The 13586-nt window shown below is 48.5% G+C and overlaps 6 protein-coding genes across 6 annotated transcripts; 3 read left to right on the top strand and 3 right to left on the bottom strand.

Annotated features, from left to right (window-relative positions):
- Positions 1-294: 294 nt before the first annotated feature.
- Positions 295-1113, bottom strand: N7533_001444 (GNAT family N-acetyltransferase; the record flags this gene model as incomplete). Its single annotated transcript, XM_057098094.1, has 3 exons — positions 295-429; positions 485-859; positions 922-1113. The coding sequence occupies 3 exons, from the start codon at positions 1111-1113 to the stop codon at positions 295-297; spliced, it is 702 nt and encodes a 233-aa protein (XP_056963230.1).
- A 1023-nt stretch (positions 1114-2136) lies between these two features.
- N7533_001443 (DUF4396 domain-containing protein) lies at positions 2137-2785 on the top strand (the record flags this gene model as incomplete). The annotated part of the gene is made up of 2 exons (XM_057098093.1): positions 2137-2485; positions 2514-2785. The coding sequence occupies 2 exons, from the start codon at positions 2137-2139 to the stop codon at positions 2783-2785; spliced, it is 621 nt and encodes a 206-aa protein (XP_056963229.1).
- Positions 2786-5093: 2308 nt separating this feature from the next.
- Positions 5094-5516, top strand: N7533_001442 (uncharacterized protein; the record flags this gene model as incomplete). The annotated part of the gene is made up of 1 exon (XM_057098092.1): positions 5094-5516. One exon carries the CDS (start codon positions 5094-5096, stop codon positions 5514-5516), a length of 423 nt encoding a protein of 140 aa, XP_056963228.1.
- A 341-nt stretch (positions 5517-5857) lies between these two features.
- N7533_001441 (uncharacterized protein) lies at positions 5858-7501 on the top strand (the record flags this gene model as incomplete). The annotated part of the gene is made up of 1 exon (XM_057098091.1): positions 5858-7501. The coding sequence occupies one exon, from the start codon at positions 5858-5860 to the stop codon at positions 7499-7501; it is 1644 nt and encodes a 547-aa protein (XP_056963227.1).
- An 897-nt stretch (positions 7502-8398) lies between these two features.
- Positions 8399-9325, bottom strand: N7533_001440 (uncharacterized protein; the record flags this gene model as incomplete). The annotated part of the gene is made up of 2 exons (XM_057098090.1): positions 8399-9067; positions 9260-9325. The coding sequence occupies 2 exons, from the start codon at positions 9323-9325 to the stop codon at positions 8399-8401; spliced, it is 735 nt and encodes a 244-aa protein (XP_056963226.1).
- Positions 9326-10666: 1341 nt separating this feature from the next.
- On the bottom strand, positions 10667-13490 carry N7533_001439 (Mechanosensitive ion channel family; the record flags this gene model as incomplete). The annotated part of the gene is made up of 2 exons (XM_057098089.1): positions 10667-13025; positions 13075-13490. The coding sequence occupies 2 exons, from the start codon at positions 13488-13490 to the stop codon at positions 10667-10669; spliced, it is 2775 nt and encodes a 924-aa protein (XP_056963225.1).
- Positions 13491-13586: the final 96 nt, after the last annotated feature.

Raw genomic sequence — 13586 nt, 5'->3', positions numbered from 1 at the left:
TGGCATCTCAAATCTGGTGGCGAGTGTAAGATTCGTCTCCCCAAGGTCGTCTATAGCGCTGGACTCCACAAAAACACACATCCCGACAAAATGAACAAAATTCTAATAACATGGTTGACATCGGCCTCATCGATATCTGCTATCAACCTGCCGCAGGTTTGATATATCTGTTTGTTTGCCGGTTGGTTCCTCTTCCAAGGTTGCTTCCGTCGATACGCTAGTAACTATCATTGACTGTCACTGAGCGTTCCCACTTCTTATACTCTTCCACCCCGTTCGGCTGGGCTCAACTCATCATCCAAGGTCCTTCCGCATAAATACGGTCTTCGTGTCCCACGTTTTTCCATTCTTGTCTGGGACATCGTAGTAGTTTTGCACAATTTTAAGACATCTATAGCCCATTTTACCATACCACTCCTGGTTCGAAACCTGTAAATTTGTTATTAATTTCAACATCAAGCTGGCTGTGAACGGTCAAATTTACCTTCGGAACCCGTCCATAGGTAACCTTAGCAAATTCCTCTCTCAATTGATCCTTTCCTTCGACGGTATCCAGCATCAAAGTCTTAGCGCATAGAGGTTCTTGAATGGCAATTCTCTCAATTTCATCCATGGCTGCTCGTCCAATTCCTTGGCCCCGGTGATGAGGTAGAACAAAGAAGGACGTAATCCAGAATACTTTGACGGCCGGAATATCGAGGTCTATTTTCTTGGCCTTTTGATTCTTCGAGTCCAAAGCAATGTGACCAATTGGAATGAACTCCGCTTGTGTTGGTTGGCGTGTTGCTGCATTAATGGACACGGCTGTATCAATCAGCGCATCGTGTGCCCCTTCCACAAAGCCAGTAGAAGAGGGGGCCTATAGTTTCCTGTCAATATCTTCCAACTCTAGGGTTCACACGATATTAGAACATCAAATACCGGGGTGTGTTGATGCGCAAAACTCACAATCCAATAGATACATTTCTCGCCTCTAATTTGCGCATTTTTCCATATGTCTTGGACTTTCTCCATATCCCAAGTGCATTCCACTCGCTGGTTGAAGAGCAGTAATTTATGAGGCTCCGACAGCGGATCCCAAGGAATCAGTGTTAGTCCTGACGTCGAGCCCATTGTCGAGTATCAAGCCTGCTGACGGAGTAGAGGGTGAACAAATTTGCAGGGTTTTGGTTTAGGATGAAACAAGAGATTTGGGGGTCTAGGTCAATGATTTCGGGCGAAGTAAATAGTGGTTTCCATGTACTATTGGAATTGCACGTGAGATGGCGATGTGGGGGTGTCGGTGAAATTCAAGTTGGCCGACTGGATTACACGCTGGCAAGGGAAGGCGGTATTTTAAAAATCTGCCGAGACATTCCTTATCGTGCGGCCCCATCTGGAATTCATGGGAGAGGGAAATCCTCGAATAGTACTAGGTACAGACCTTTGACTATCTTTGGGTGGTGGTAGAGTGTAGATTTGTTCGGTGCTCTCCGTGCGGCGGTAGAAAGGTGGTGGAAACGGTGTATGCTGAGATTATTGGTTCGATTCCCAGAAATATACTATAGTAGTAACCCCTACGGCATTTTGAATTGTAGGCAATTGACCAAGGAGCTTAAAAAGACAGGCATTCATGCGGTCACACCTGGAAGGTAATGCGTAAATTGGGTCGCGGAGTAGATACATAACAATTTGGGAATAACCTAGGAAACAAAAGTTGATTGAACATGGCTCATAATCGGGTAACTAAGTATTGAATGATCACTGAGTTTTGAGCCCCTGCTGACATCTACTCACTGAGATCATCAAAGGGCAGAGAAAGGAATGCCCCACATAGCAGACACCTTATTAGTTAGCTGGTCTGTATACCTGCATATAGTTGAACCTATAGTTTCAACAACTTGAACTATAATGATAGACGTAGCTCGAAAAGCCCGCTGAGTATTATCATAAATTTCGAATGTGGCATCTCAATAAACTGGCGAGCCGCGGCATCCGGATGAGGCATTTGTGCGTAGTTCCCGCCAAGTCAACAGATCCGCCAACAACAATTCTTGCGCCTTTGAACAATAGCCTATAAAGGACCCTAGGTTGGATCTTAATCCAAAACAGATCAGAGAATTCAGCCTCTGACTCTCTATCAAATTATATGACGACATGATTCGAGTTCAAACATCCCATTGTTTCCGACCGCGGAGCTTTGCACCCCTGCAGAGCTCCCTTACCTACCCTCGCTTCCTCTCACAGGCCTCGCGAAAATATGGCTGCCATAAACAGACTCCCTCGACTGAGGAGCCCCTGCAAAAAGGAATCAAGGATAGCACACCCACGCCAACTTCATCGGTACTACGCTCGGCCTTCTGGTCGTGCCGCTCCACATGGCGACGAGCCGGGATCAACACCCTGCGCTGTCTGATCGGGTGCACAGTCGGTGATTTCACAGCCCTATGGACTCTACAATCCTACTACCCTGAACTGGGCATGAACAGCATTATGCTAGCCTCAAGTACGTATTCTCCGAAAGAAGAATCCAGCCCCGGAGCGGAGTAAAGCGAAGCGCCCGCGCGCAGGCAAGAGTTTACGTGAAACGCGGCCGGCTAATCTAAGACGGCACGGAATAGTGGCATCGGGCATCACGACTTCGATTATTCTTGAAACGGTATTGTTAAGACGCGGTGCTGACCAGTTGTCTTGGAGTATGGCGGCGCGGACTGCGATGGGGATGAGTATGGTTTCGATGGTCGCGATGGAGTTGGCGGAGAATGCGGTTGATTATCACCTCACTGGGGGGAGTTATCGCTCTTGACGATCCTAAGTTTTGGATGGCGGCGGTTTTGTCGATTGGGGCGGGTTATCTTGCGCCTTTGCCGTATAATTACCTTCGTTTGCGAAAGTATGGAAAGGCATGTCATTGAAAAGGAAAAGAAGGAACTGTACGATAGTTACGGAGGTAGTGCTCCAGGGTGTAGATATTCACACTGTATCCTCTCGTTGGCGGGAAAAAGAAAAGACGTTTGTTTCAGAGTTTCAGACATGTACATAGCAGAATCTTGACATTTCGAACATCATTTCTAGAAAGAGTCAAAAGTTCATCAAAGTTCATCAGTGGAAAGACCCTGACATCTAACGTGTTTCACCACCGAACCGCCACCACCACCGAGCCGCCACCACCTCAAAAAAATCGCGTCGCGTGTAGCACCCCCATCTTTAAACCACCACTATGCCACCAATTCGTACCGGACGAACGCGCAAACTCATTGAGCAAGAAGGCAGGATCGAACTTGCTATACAGGCGCTAAGAAACAAGAAAATAGCTTCTATTACTGAAGCTGCGCGTGTTTATGAGGTACCTCGTACAACATTACGCGACCGCGTCAAGGGGATCGGTTATCGTAACACCACTCGCGCAAATTGCTCAAAATTGGATAAAATCGAAGAGGATTCGCTTGAGCGATGGATATTGGATCTAGATATGCGTGGCAAGGCCCCTACCTTAGCTATGGCAAAAGAGATGGCCAATATTCTACTTGCTCAGCGCTCTGTCAATACCCCTCCCTTACCACTCGGCAAAAACTGGATATCTCGGTTTGTTGCACGCCGTGAGAAGCTAAAAACCCGGTTTTCACGTCGTTACGCCGCTCAGCGTGCATTATGTGAAGATCCGGAGCTTATTCGCGAGTGGTTCGATCAGTATCGCAACATCATTGCTGAATATGGCATCCTTGACAACGACATCTATAACTTTGATGAAACTGGCTTCGCAATGGGGATCACTAGTACTTCAAAAGTGATCACTAGTCGGGAGTGGCAGGGAAAAAGAAAAGTCGTGCAGCCTGGTAACCGGGAGTGGGTTACTGCAATTGAGTGTATCCATTTGGATGGTGTTCTACCTCCAACGATCATTTTTAAAGCTAAGGTTTTTATATCTGCTTGGTGCAGTATTGTCCCAGACAACTGGCGCTTCGAGGTCAGTAATAATGGATGGACTACTGATCAAATTGGTATTTCATGGCTCGAAAATTCTTTCATCCCATACGTTAAGAAGCGTCAACATGGTGCCTGGTCTCTCCTAGTCATGGATGGCCATGGGAGTCATCTTACCCCTCAATTTGATACTCTATGCATGGAAAACAATATTGTGCCAATCTGCATGCCATCTCATTCATCGCATCTATTACAACCTCTTGATGTAGGTTGTTTTGGTGTATTGAAGCACTTCTATGGTCAGGCTGTGCAAGATCTTGCCCGCATAGGCTCTACAGATATTAAAAAGCTCGATTTCCTTCATCTGTACCCTACAACACGTGCAGCAACATACACAACCTCTACAATTGCTAGCAGTTTTATGGCATCAGGTATCATTCCATATGCGCCTGAGGTAGTACTTTCAAAACTTGAGGTTCATCCCCCGTCACCTACACTACCACCATCACGTGGTAGTGCTAGTAGTCATGAATTTATACCTCATACACCATCAAAAGCTATCAATTTCCGACGCCAGGCAGCATCAATCAAGCGATTACTAGAATATCGAGATATTTCACCCAATAGCGATATATATCAGCAATTGGAGCAGACTACCAAAGGTGCACAATTACTTGCTAATCAGCTTGTAATGCTGACGACTACATATGAGCGTGTAATGGCAGAGAATGGACGAAAGCAGCGAAAAAAGGCCTTACCTAATAAGCAATTGGTATACGAAGGTGGAATGACTGCCGAAGAGATGCAATTACGTCTACAAATTGAGCATGAGCACCAAATGGCAATACCCCCGGTGCCACGGCGTGCTCCGGCAGCTACAGAGACGACGATTAGGAGGCCTGTACAGCGCTGTACTAATTGCAGAGAGCCAGGGCACAAGCGGAATAGGTGCCCGGTTGTGAATAGTGCTTAGTTTTTGCAATATATTATATGGTGGTTGTGTAATATTCAATATATATCGTTGTAATGTAGGTGGGGTGGCGGCTCGGTGGTGGTGGCGGTTCGGTGGTGAAACACGTTACTAGTGCTCCGTACTCCGTACTCCGTCCCTACGGTTCTCCGGTGGAGGTGCCGATCTCTTGTAGCAGGTTTACAAGGCCGTCCGAAAGAGCTGTGATCGTCTGTTCATCATGTTACATTGCCTGCAGCAGTGGCCGGTTGACCTATCGGGTGATTCAATCAGATATCATGGATATGACATTTTGAACGGTACACCGCGTGGCCTTTCCGGCGTGCCTGAACAGCTGCATTCGCTTCGTTTCATCGCCAGAAGCCAACTGGACAAGTCTTTGGAGCCTTTGCAGCCTTTGAAGCGGGCGACGCGGCCTCCGCCCCTCGTGGGGTTTCCTAAAGCGTGCAGTCTGACGGATTCCGCCTTGACTCGTCATCTCCAGGGCTATAAATGTGAGCAACGCCGGAAAGGATCAGGGTTCTATATTGTCTACGACCCCATATCATTATATATGACACTGTTGCCTGTCCCATCGAGGATATTGCATCGGCTTATCCTCCTGGGCATCGCAGTTCTCTCCTATCTGGCGGCAGTGGCTTAAACGCCAAAAGTTCAACGTGGTCGTAATTGGTGCTGGTGGCCCCACTGGCTCCATTCTCTGACGATAGCCTTGGACTTCGGTAATAAAAAAAGATGCAAGATCGCCGCATGACGACGTGAGAACGGAGAAACTAGAGAGAAAGGCTGGATTAGTTCCAATTCCAAGCCAGGAGTTCTTTTCTGTCCCTTTCCCTTCTCTCTCAATTCCTCTATATCCTTTCCTGTCCATATTCATATCATATCCATGTCCATGTCGGGATAACCGGCCCCCCCCTCATTCCTCATTCCTGATTCCTCATTCTTCATTGAATCGGCTGTCGTTCGCCCTGGGGGCTCTTCGCCATGCAGATCCTCTCATGTCAGCGGAGCAGAACCACCATTCTGTTGACGGTCTTTTCGGCCTTGGTCTTCGTCTCATTATTGAGATTGAACCATTCCTCAGAACATTTCCACCAGAATGCTAATATCGAAATCACTCCGGGGTCAATATCACAACCACAATCCCCAGAACCATCTGCATATCCCGCCTCATCCGAGTCACAATCCGAGGAATCATCACCAGAGCAACCATCACTACCACCACCCTCCAACCCTCAACCTCACCACCAATCCCTACCTCAATCCCAACCTCAATCCCAGGCGCAGGCGCCTCAAAAAAATGAAGACTCACCCATCAAACCCGGTCCTCAAAAAGACCCCCAACAACCCTTCTCCAAACTCGAAAACTATGACTGCACAATCGACCTCGACCTCCTCCGCCCCTACAAACCCTATGACGACAACATGGTCAAATACTCCAGATGGGACATCGCTGTTCTCCGCACCAAATCCTTCAAATCCTTCTCTGAAAACTTAAACGTCCCAAACCCAGACACCCAACCAGCCCTAGACCTCGACCTCGCAAACCCAGGCCCAATGGTCCAATACCAAAAACTGCCCCCATCCTCCTGCAAACCCATCATAATCGAAGCGCCCGCGCCGGAAAAAGTCGACGCCTCGCACATCTACGTCGGCTTCGCGACGACAATCGAAAGACTGCACGCCGACATCCCGGCCTTCGCGCACTGGGCATCAAACAACAACCTGCACATGTTCGGCCTACTGGAAGAGCGCGTCGTGGAAGAAGATCTCGGCGACGGAAACGGCACCCAGATCTTTCCCATCGACCGCTCGGAAGAGATTGCCGAGATGGAGGCTCGCGCCGCGGCACTGGGCATTCGGCTTTCGCTCTCGACGTCGCAGGCCGAGTATACGGATCGGTACTTTGCGCTTACGAAGATTATGTGGGAGAATCGGGATCGGGACGGTGTGCGGACGGAGTGGGCTGTTGTTATTGATGACGATACGTTTTTCCCTTCTATGGGGAATATTGTGCGGCGATTGCGGAGTGCGTATGATTCGCGGAAGAAGTGGTATGTTGGTGCGCCGACGGAGAGCTTCGAACAGTTGAAGGGGAATATGTGGATGGCTTTTGGCGGGGCGGGGATTTTCATGTCGATGCCTTTGATTGAGGAGATGATTGGGTCCTTTGAGGAGTGTGATTTGTGGAAGGGGCCTGGGGATCAGAAGATTGCGCAGTGTGTTTATTGGCATACGAAGACTAAGTTGACCTGGGATAAGGGGCTTTTCCAGTTGGATATCAATAATGATGTTTCGGGGTTCTTTGAGGCTGGGCGGCCTTTGCCGCTATCGTTGCATCATTGGAAGTCCAATTTTGATGTTGATATGGTGCCTCTTGCTAAGGTTGCTGCTGTTTGTGGCGATGATTGTTTGCTGAAGAGGTGGCAAGTCGGTGATTCGCGAGAGTGGTTCTTTACCAATGGGTTTTCTTTGGTGAAGTATTCTTCTCCGTTGACCGATGAGGAGATGAATAGTATGGAGTTTACGTTTGAGGAGGACTTTTGGAAGCCCATGGATGATTATGCCTTTAGTCTTGCGCCTTTGCGTGAGATGGATTGGGGGGAAGATCTCGTTTCACTTGCGTGATGCTGTCATTGAAAATGATGGGCAGCGCGTGAGACAGATCTATGTTCATGAGCCGGACTTCTTTGACGAAGCTCGCACTGAGATTCGCGAGGTTGTTTGGAATATCATTGATGAGGAGTGATCATTCAAAGTTCCTTGAATGCACAGCACTTCAGGGCTTGAGTCGCCCAGGAGGCATCTCAAGTCTGCAACAGCTGCATTTGACGTATTTTTCAACCTGGCCAACTGCTTTGTCCCCGCGGTGTGAAAATACGATTCCATATACTTTCTGTGTACATAGAATTCCATTGCAATTTAGACATAACTTTGATACTACTTACCCTGGAGCATTTCTGATCTCACCATGACTTACGATACTGACCGGCCCCACCTTAAATTCCTACAAAATTAATTGGACCCTCAAAAGAATCAACGGTGGGACGGTGAAACCATCTGTTGGTATAGCCTCAACAACAGTCATATTCACGATTTGTATGGTTTCCAGATACAATTTTTTGACGTGGCTCACGTGTAATAATCCACTGATCTTTGCCAACCCCAATTTGAAAGCCTGTTTCATCGAAATTGTAGATATCCTCGGATTGAATCCCATATTTTTCAATCGTACGTTGAAGGCTTTCAAACCATTCCTCCATTGCTTTTTTATCATGCGCACGAAGCCGTTCAATATCAAGGCTTTTACGCCTGCGTACACGATACTCAGGATGTCGTTGAAGAAAGCCTTTAAGTCATTTATCATCGATCGGAGCAGATTCACGTTCAATATGATGATGAAATTGAACCCTCAAATTCCCCACTCCGCGGACGTTGGGCTAAAATACCACGACCTTACATCGAACCCCCCCCATCCCCTTTACTCACTGCCTACATCGCCAACATCGCTGACATTCGGACTGGCTATCTACTTATTAAGGACCCTCGGCCGGAATTTCCATCCGTAATTTCGTCTAAATGAATGCCATCCATAAAGGCCCCAGAAAGCGAATTCAGACTAGAGGGCTCCACACGGTTCTCCCAAGCACTGTTTCCGTGCTCGTCCAGCCAAAGTATCTTGATCAGACCCGTTTCGATAGCCTCGCGGTCGAGCAGGTACACCACAACTTGAAACTCTAGCTCTGTCAAGGCTAGGCCTCTAGATTCTTCGTCTTCTATCTCTTCACATTGGGCCCGCATCTCCTCGTCGTTTTTACCAGAATGGTAAGTGAGGACATCTCCATCGTACCCGACGCCCCGGAAGTCCGTTATTCCCGGTACTCGGACCAGAACTTGTCGCCAGTGATCCAATGATCCGTCATCAAAAGCGTAGCGATTACTGTCGTCGAGACATCGAAAGAGGGCAATTTCATCCTCCCCATCAGCTCTCATATTTTTATATTTCTCCTTTAGGTCTTCATCGTAGCAGGTCTGAAGCCAGATCTTCTGTACGCCAGTATCCAAATTTGCACAAATATTTCGCTCATAATTTGACTGATGAATGCTCAAAACTTTTATTTCATCATTTGTCAAGTCAGACGGCAGACCATTTGCCAAATCAGTCACCTTCAAGTCTGCTCTAGATTGATAGTCCTAATCAAATGTTAGTATACAATCGAGATACCCGGCGGGGGGGGGATGTCAGACATATCGATCTATAAGCGATAACGCTAGATATTCTCACACTAATTCTTCCCATTTCTGAGGGCTTTCCTCTAAACCCTTAGGCCAATAGTCCTATTTCGCATGAGCTAAGATAGTTTGTTATGTAAGGAATACGCTTACTGCGATGTAGTAATCAAATGGGAAAGCACCGTACTCGGCACCCTCGTCAAGTTTATCTTCCAACATCTTGAAAACCTGGTCGGGCAAATTGTTCGGGGGCCAAACAAAAGTGTGTCTCAAGAGGGGTGACCCTGCGCTTAAGCAGACTGGTCTTAGCAAATAGTGCCGATCTTTAGCTCAATTCTTGGCGATATTGGCCCCCTCTTCTTGGCAGGGACTATACGCGAGGATCCGAGTTATTTCATGTTGGATGTTTGTTCAAACTGTTGGATGTGGATATATTCGCCCCTCTAATGGCTCTCGGTGGCCCATCTGTAGGTTGCGGCCCCTCATATCGCAGGGGCCGTAACACCTTAATACTTAAAGATATACAAAGACAGTAGTTAAATAGCCCTCTAAACCTATTAAAGACTATTCTAGACCAGATTATTAAAGATTACTATATTGTATTACATAACACTATACTACTAGTACAAGAAAACATAGCTCTATGTATAATAAATAAGAAAGTAATAAAGAAACATAATCAGTCAACTAGATGAATACCCTGTAAAGAGGGGTTCACTGTTAAAGAAGGCCTATAGCTAGTTACATAACTAGATTTGCTAGCAGAAGTACCTAGTATAGATTCCTATACACCGGGCAAATTACCTGCTTAGGCAGACCAACTAGCGGAGAGAGCTCTGCCAAGGTGTAGTAGGTGTAGGGAAACTGGTCACAGGATAGATTCATATAATAATCGCTACATCTAGTTGAATTAATGGGGTTTGGTTGTGATAATCGATTTTGAGATTTAATAATGAGGCTAGGTGATCGGGACGGCCGGGAATTACTTTAGTTAACTACTTAAGATCTACTCAATAAGCAAAAGCAGTGCTTACTGAGCACTAAAATAGAAAGGGAAAGCCAAGACTTTACATAGGAAATCCTCTGCCTAGGTAGCAATAAGCTCTAGATAGCTAGGTAGAAAAAAACTTGAAGGTAGAACTCGAACAATTTTGGTATTATCCAAGGAATGACTGTATGTGGGTATGATGTATAATGACAGGACAGTAAAAGAAATAGAAGTAAAGAGTCAAACAGACCGACTGGCTTAATCGCAACCTCAATCAGCCAAGTCAGCACATGTGAAAAAAGATGCAGATATAAATGTAAATAACAATGTAAATGTAAATATACGCGAAAGCCAGAAAACAGCCCGCATAAGCATGAAAATATATGAATCCAACCAAATATGTCCACGAAACTCACCATTCTCGCATCATTTCAGCCAAATCAAAGAAAAGCAACTCCCGACCGTCAATACAGTCCGCTCTAACTTTTCAACGCGCAAATCATTGCATATGCCGCTCATCATGATCATGAACCTGCGCTTGCTGATGCTGGTGCAGATGCAAATGGTGATGGTCATCCTCCTGCGCACCCGAAGAACCAGGAACCGGCGCCCCAGGCGAAACACCGCGCCCAGACTCCAAATCGTTCCCATCGCGACTGACACTGCTGCGATGACGGAAGAAGCGATTTCTCGCAGACGAAGCCCCACTCCGCACACTGTGCGCGTCGAACCGAAGGTCGACCCTCGTTCGTGGTCGTAGTCGTCAGATTCGACGGGCGCCGACTGCCCTTGTTTGAAGAGGCAGCGCTGGCACTGGCGCTCCGGCTCGTTCGGCGCTCTTCTTCCTCCTCGGCGAGATCTTGCATGCGCCGCTCGGCGGCTTCGCGGTTTGAGGTCCGGACTACGTCGTCGATGCGCACGGAGCGGTCTTCGAATACGTCGCCCATTACGTCGTTTGAGGAGAGATTCGCCATGCCGAGGGAGAAGTCGACGTGTTTGCGGGATGTGGAGGCGCCGCGGGCGCGGGCTGCGGCCGTGTTCATGCCCTTGCGTAGGATGGAGGGGTGGCGGGCTGTGGTGCCGCTGCTGATGCTGGTGTTTTCCGGGATGGAGTGGCCTGCTTCGCCGATTGGGACTTCTTCCGCTTCGGTGGGATCTTCTCTCTTCAGGGGCGGGGCGACCATTGGTTGGCCGTAGTTGATGTGGACGGGATAGTCGACGTTGGCGCCTTGGAGGTTCATGCGAGGGCCCTCGATGCCGATCTCTTGTAGGGCGATCATGAGCATGCAGATGAATTTGTTGCGGCGCTGTAGGCGGAGACCTTCGTTTTGCCAATTGGATTTGTAGAAGAAGACGACATTTAGTGTGACGGAGAAGTTCTCGGTGACGGCGCGCAGCTCGGTGAGGATGTTGCTCTGGAAATCGCGCTTCTCGCTGCGGACAAACTCCAGCAGGCGTTGACGGAGACCGTCGAGTTGGTCGATGGTTGTGCCGTACTTGATGATGATGGGGACAGCTTCAGCGAGGGCTCCAGAACGGCGCTGGTTGAGAATGAACAGTCCATTCAGATAGCTGTTCGGCGCTTGGACGACGTGACCTTGCATCTTCTTGAACTCGGTGTATAGAAGGGTGATCTCCTTGACGAAGTAGTCGTCACCCAAACCAGCATCACCGGCGTTACCGTAGATGGTGACACGGTCACCGACATCAAAGGGGTGCTTGACAAAGACGAAGATGATGGATTGCAGGAATTCCTGTGCGGTGGCAGAGAACAACCAAGAGAGAGCAAGGATGGTGGAACCGGCGGAGGTGAGAACTCCGGCGGCGGAGGTGGAGATCAGCGAGAGGAAGACAATGATAACAATAACGAAGACAAAGAACATGAAGACATCGTCCAGCTTGGAAACAACCGAGTCCAGATCCTTCAGCGAAGCAGTGATGGATTTGCGCTCACGGCCAATGTCAACACACACAGCTTCCAATTCTTCCATGGAGATATCCCCGTTCATATCGCGATCGAACATGACGAAGGCAGCCTCGGCTTCTTCATTGTTATCAAAGGCCTCCTTCAGATCGCCGGAGAAAACAGTGTCAAAGCCATCACGGACAAAAGTACGGTAAAGGCGACGGGCCAGAACCTGGCAACCAGAGGTGGAACGGAGTAAAGTCAGAATGACTTGATAAGGGTCGCCGCTATTCTTGACTCTGCGACCGGTGAAATCCGAAACAACGCCACCAGCCACATCACCGACCTTGTTTCCGACCTTTTCCGCAACCTTTTGAGCGGCGCGACCAGCCTTTCCAGCATAGTGCAGGGGAGTCTTGGTGCCCGACCCGGTCTGGTCCTGGTCTTTTTCCTGGAAAGCATCGTCATCCTCCTCAATCTGGGCGCGGGACCATTGGTACAATTTCACCAAGCTGCCGATCTGGAATTTGTTGATCTCAATGCGGTCGGCATAGGTCCGCAGGTGGAAGCTGATCGCGATCAGCTGGATAATGACTTTCTCGATCAAGTTGAGAATCGTCCAGACGAAAATCACAATAATGATCTTGTTGAGAGTATTCTCCCAGCTGCGCGTACCCTTGTCGCCATCCACATGGTGGTTCTTCATGGTGGGGAGGAAAGAAATCTCGACTCCAAGCCACCACAGGAACAATGCAAAGTGAATTTCCAGCTGCTTGGCCATGTCACGCCATTTCTTCGCGTTGTTGGTGAAGACACTGGCCACGGCACTGACAACGGGGGGCAATCCTTTTCCAACAATGCGCCCAGCCCAGAGAGTCAACCAAACAATCTCCAGCCAAATGGAGAACCACATCAATTTCACTCCTCCAACACTTGTATTTGGGAATTTGAGGGCGCCGATCAAGAGGGGGATCATAATGAGGAGAACCATGGGGACGATATAGGTGAGATAGCGAACGAGGAAACTGGACTGGTGAATGCGCTTCACAAATGCGGAGAGCTTAGTATTGGGACTCTCGGGGGGGTTTGTAGATCGCGGCTTTCTCATGAAGAGGGTTGGTGGCTTCGTCAAACTCATCGACGGCCTCGCTGCGACGCGATCGGGTCCGGCTGATAGAATGATGGTCACCATGCTCGCCATTTTCGCCCTGGGTAGAACGCGATGCGACACGCTCAGCTTGGAGGAGGGTTAAATCATCCTCGAGACGAGTGGCTTGTTCCCGGCGAGCAGAGGGAGTGCTCATGGGCGGAGCACCATCGGGATAGAGCGCTGTGTCGACTTTGAGGTTGTTTTGGTTACGCGGTTCGGAGGATTCATTCACGTAGGTACCCTCGTCGGAGGTAGGAGATTCTTGAATGGATGAATGTTCACCATGTTGATGTTGTTCTTGAACATGAATAATTCGTTTGTGGTCCACGGGACTTGACATGGTGGCGCCAGGCCAGTAAAGAATGTGGGGGGAAGTGGGTGGCTACGGCTCAACCGTAGATGGATGGAATGTGAATCAGTGGGAGGTGAGAGGAAG

The sequence above is a fragment of the Penicillium manginii genome (genome assembly GCF_028828005.1).
Source record: "Penicillium manginii strain IBT 31320 chromosome Unknown utg000002l:1.0-5564898.0:1.0-5567710.0, whole genome shotgun sequence".
NCBI classification, from domain to species: domain Eukaryota; kingdom Fungi; phylum Ascomycota; class Eurotiomycetes; order Eurotiales; family Aspergillaceae; genus Penicillium; species Penicillium manginii.
This window is presented reverse-complemented; position numbering and strand designations above follow the sequence as displayed.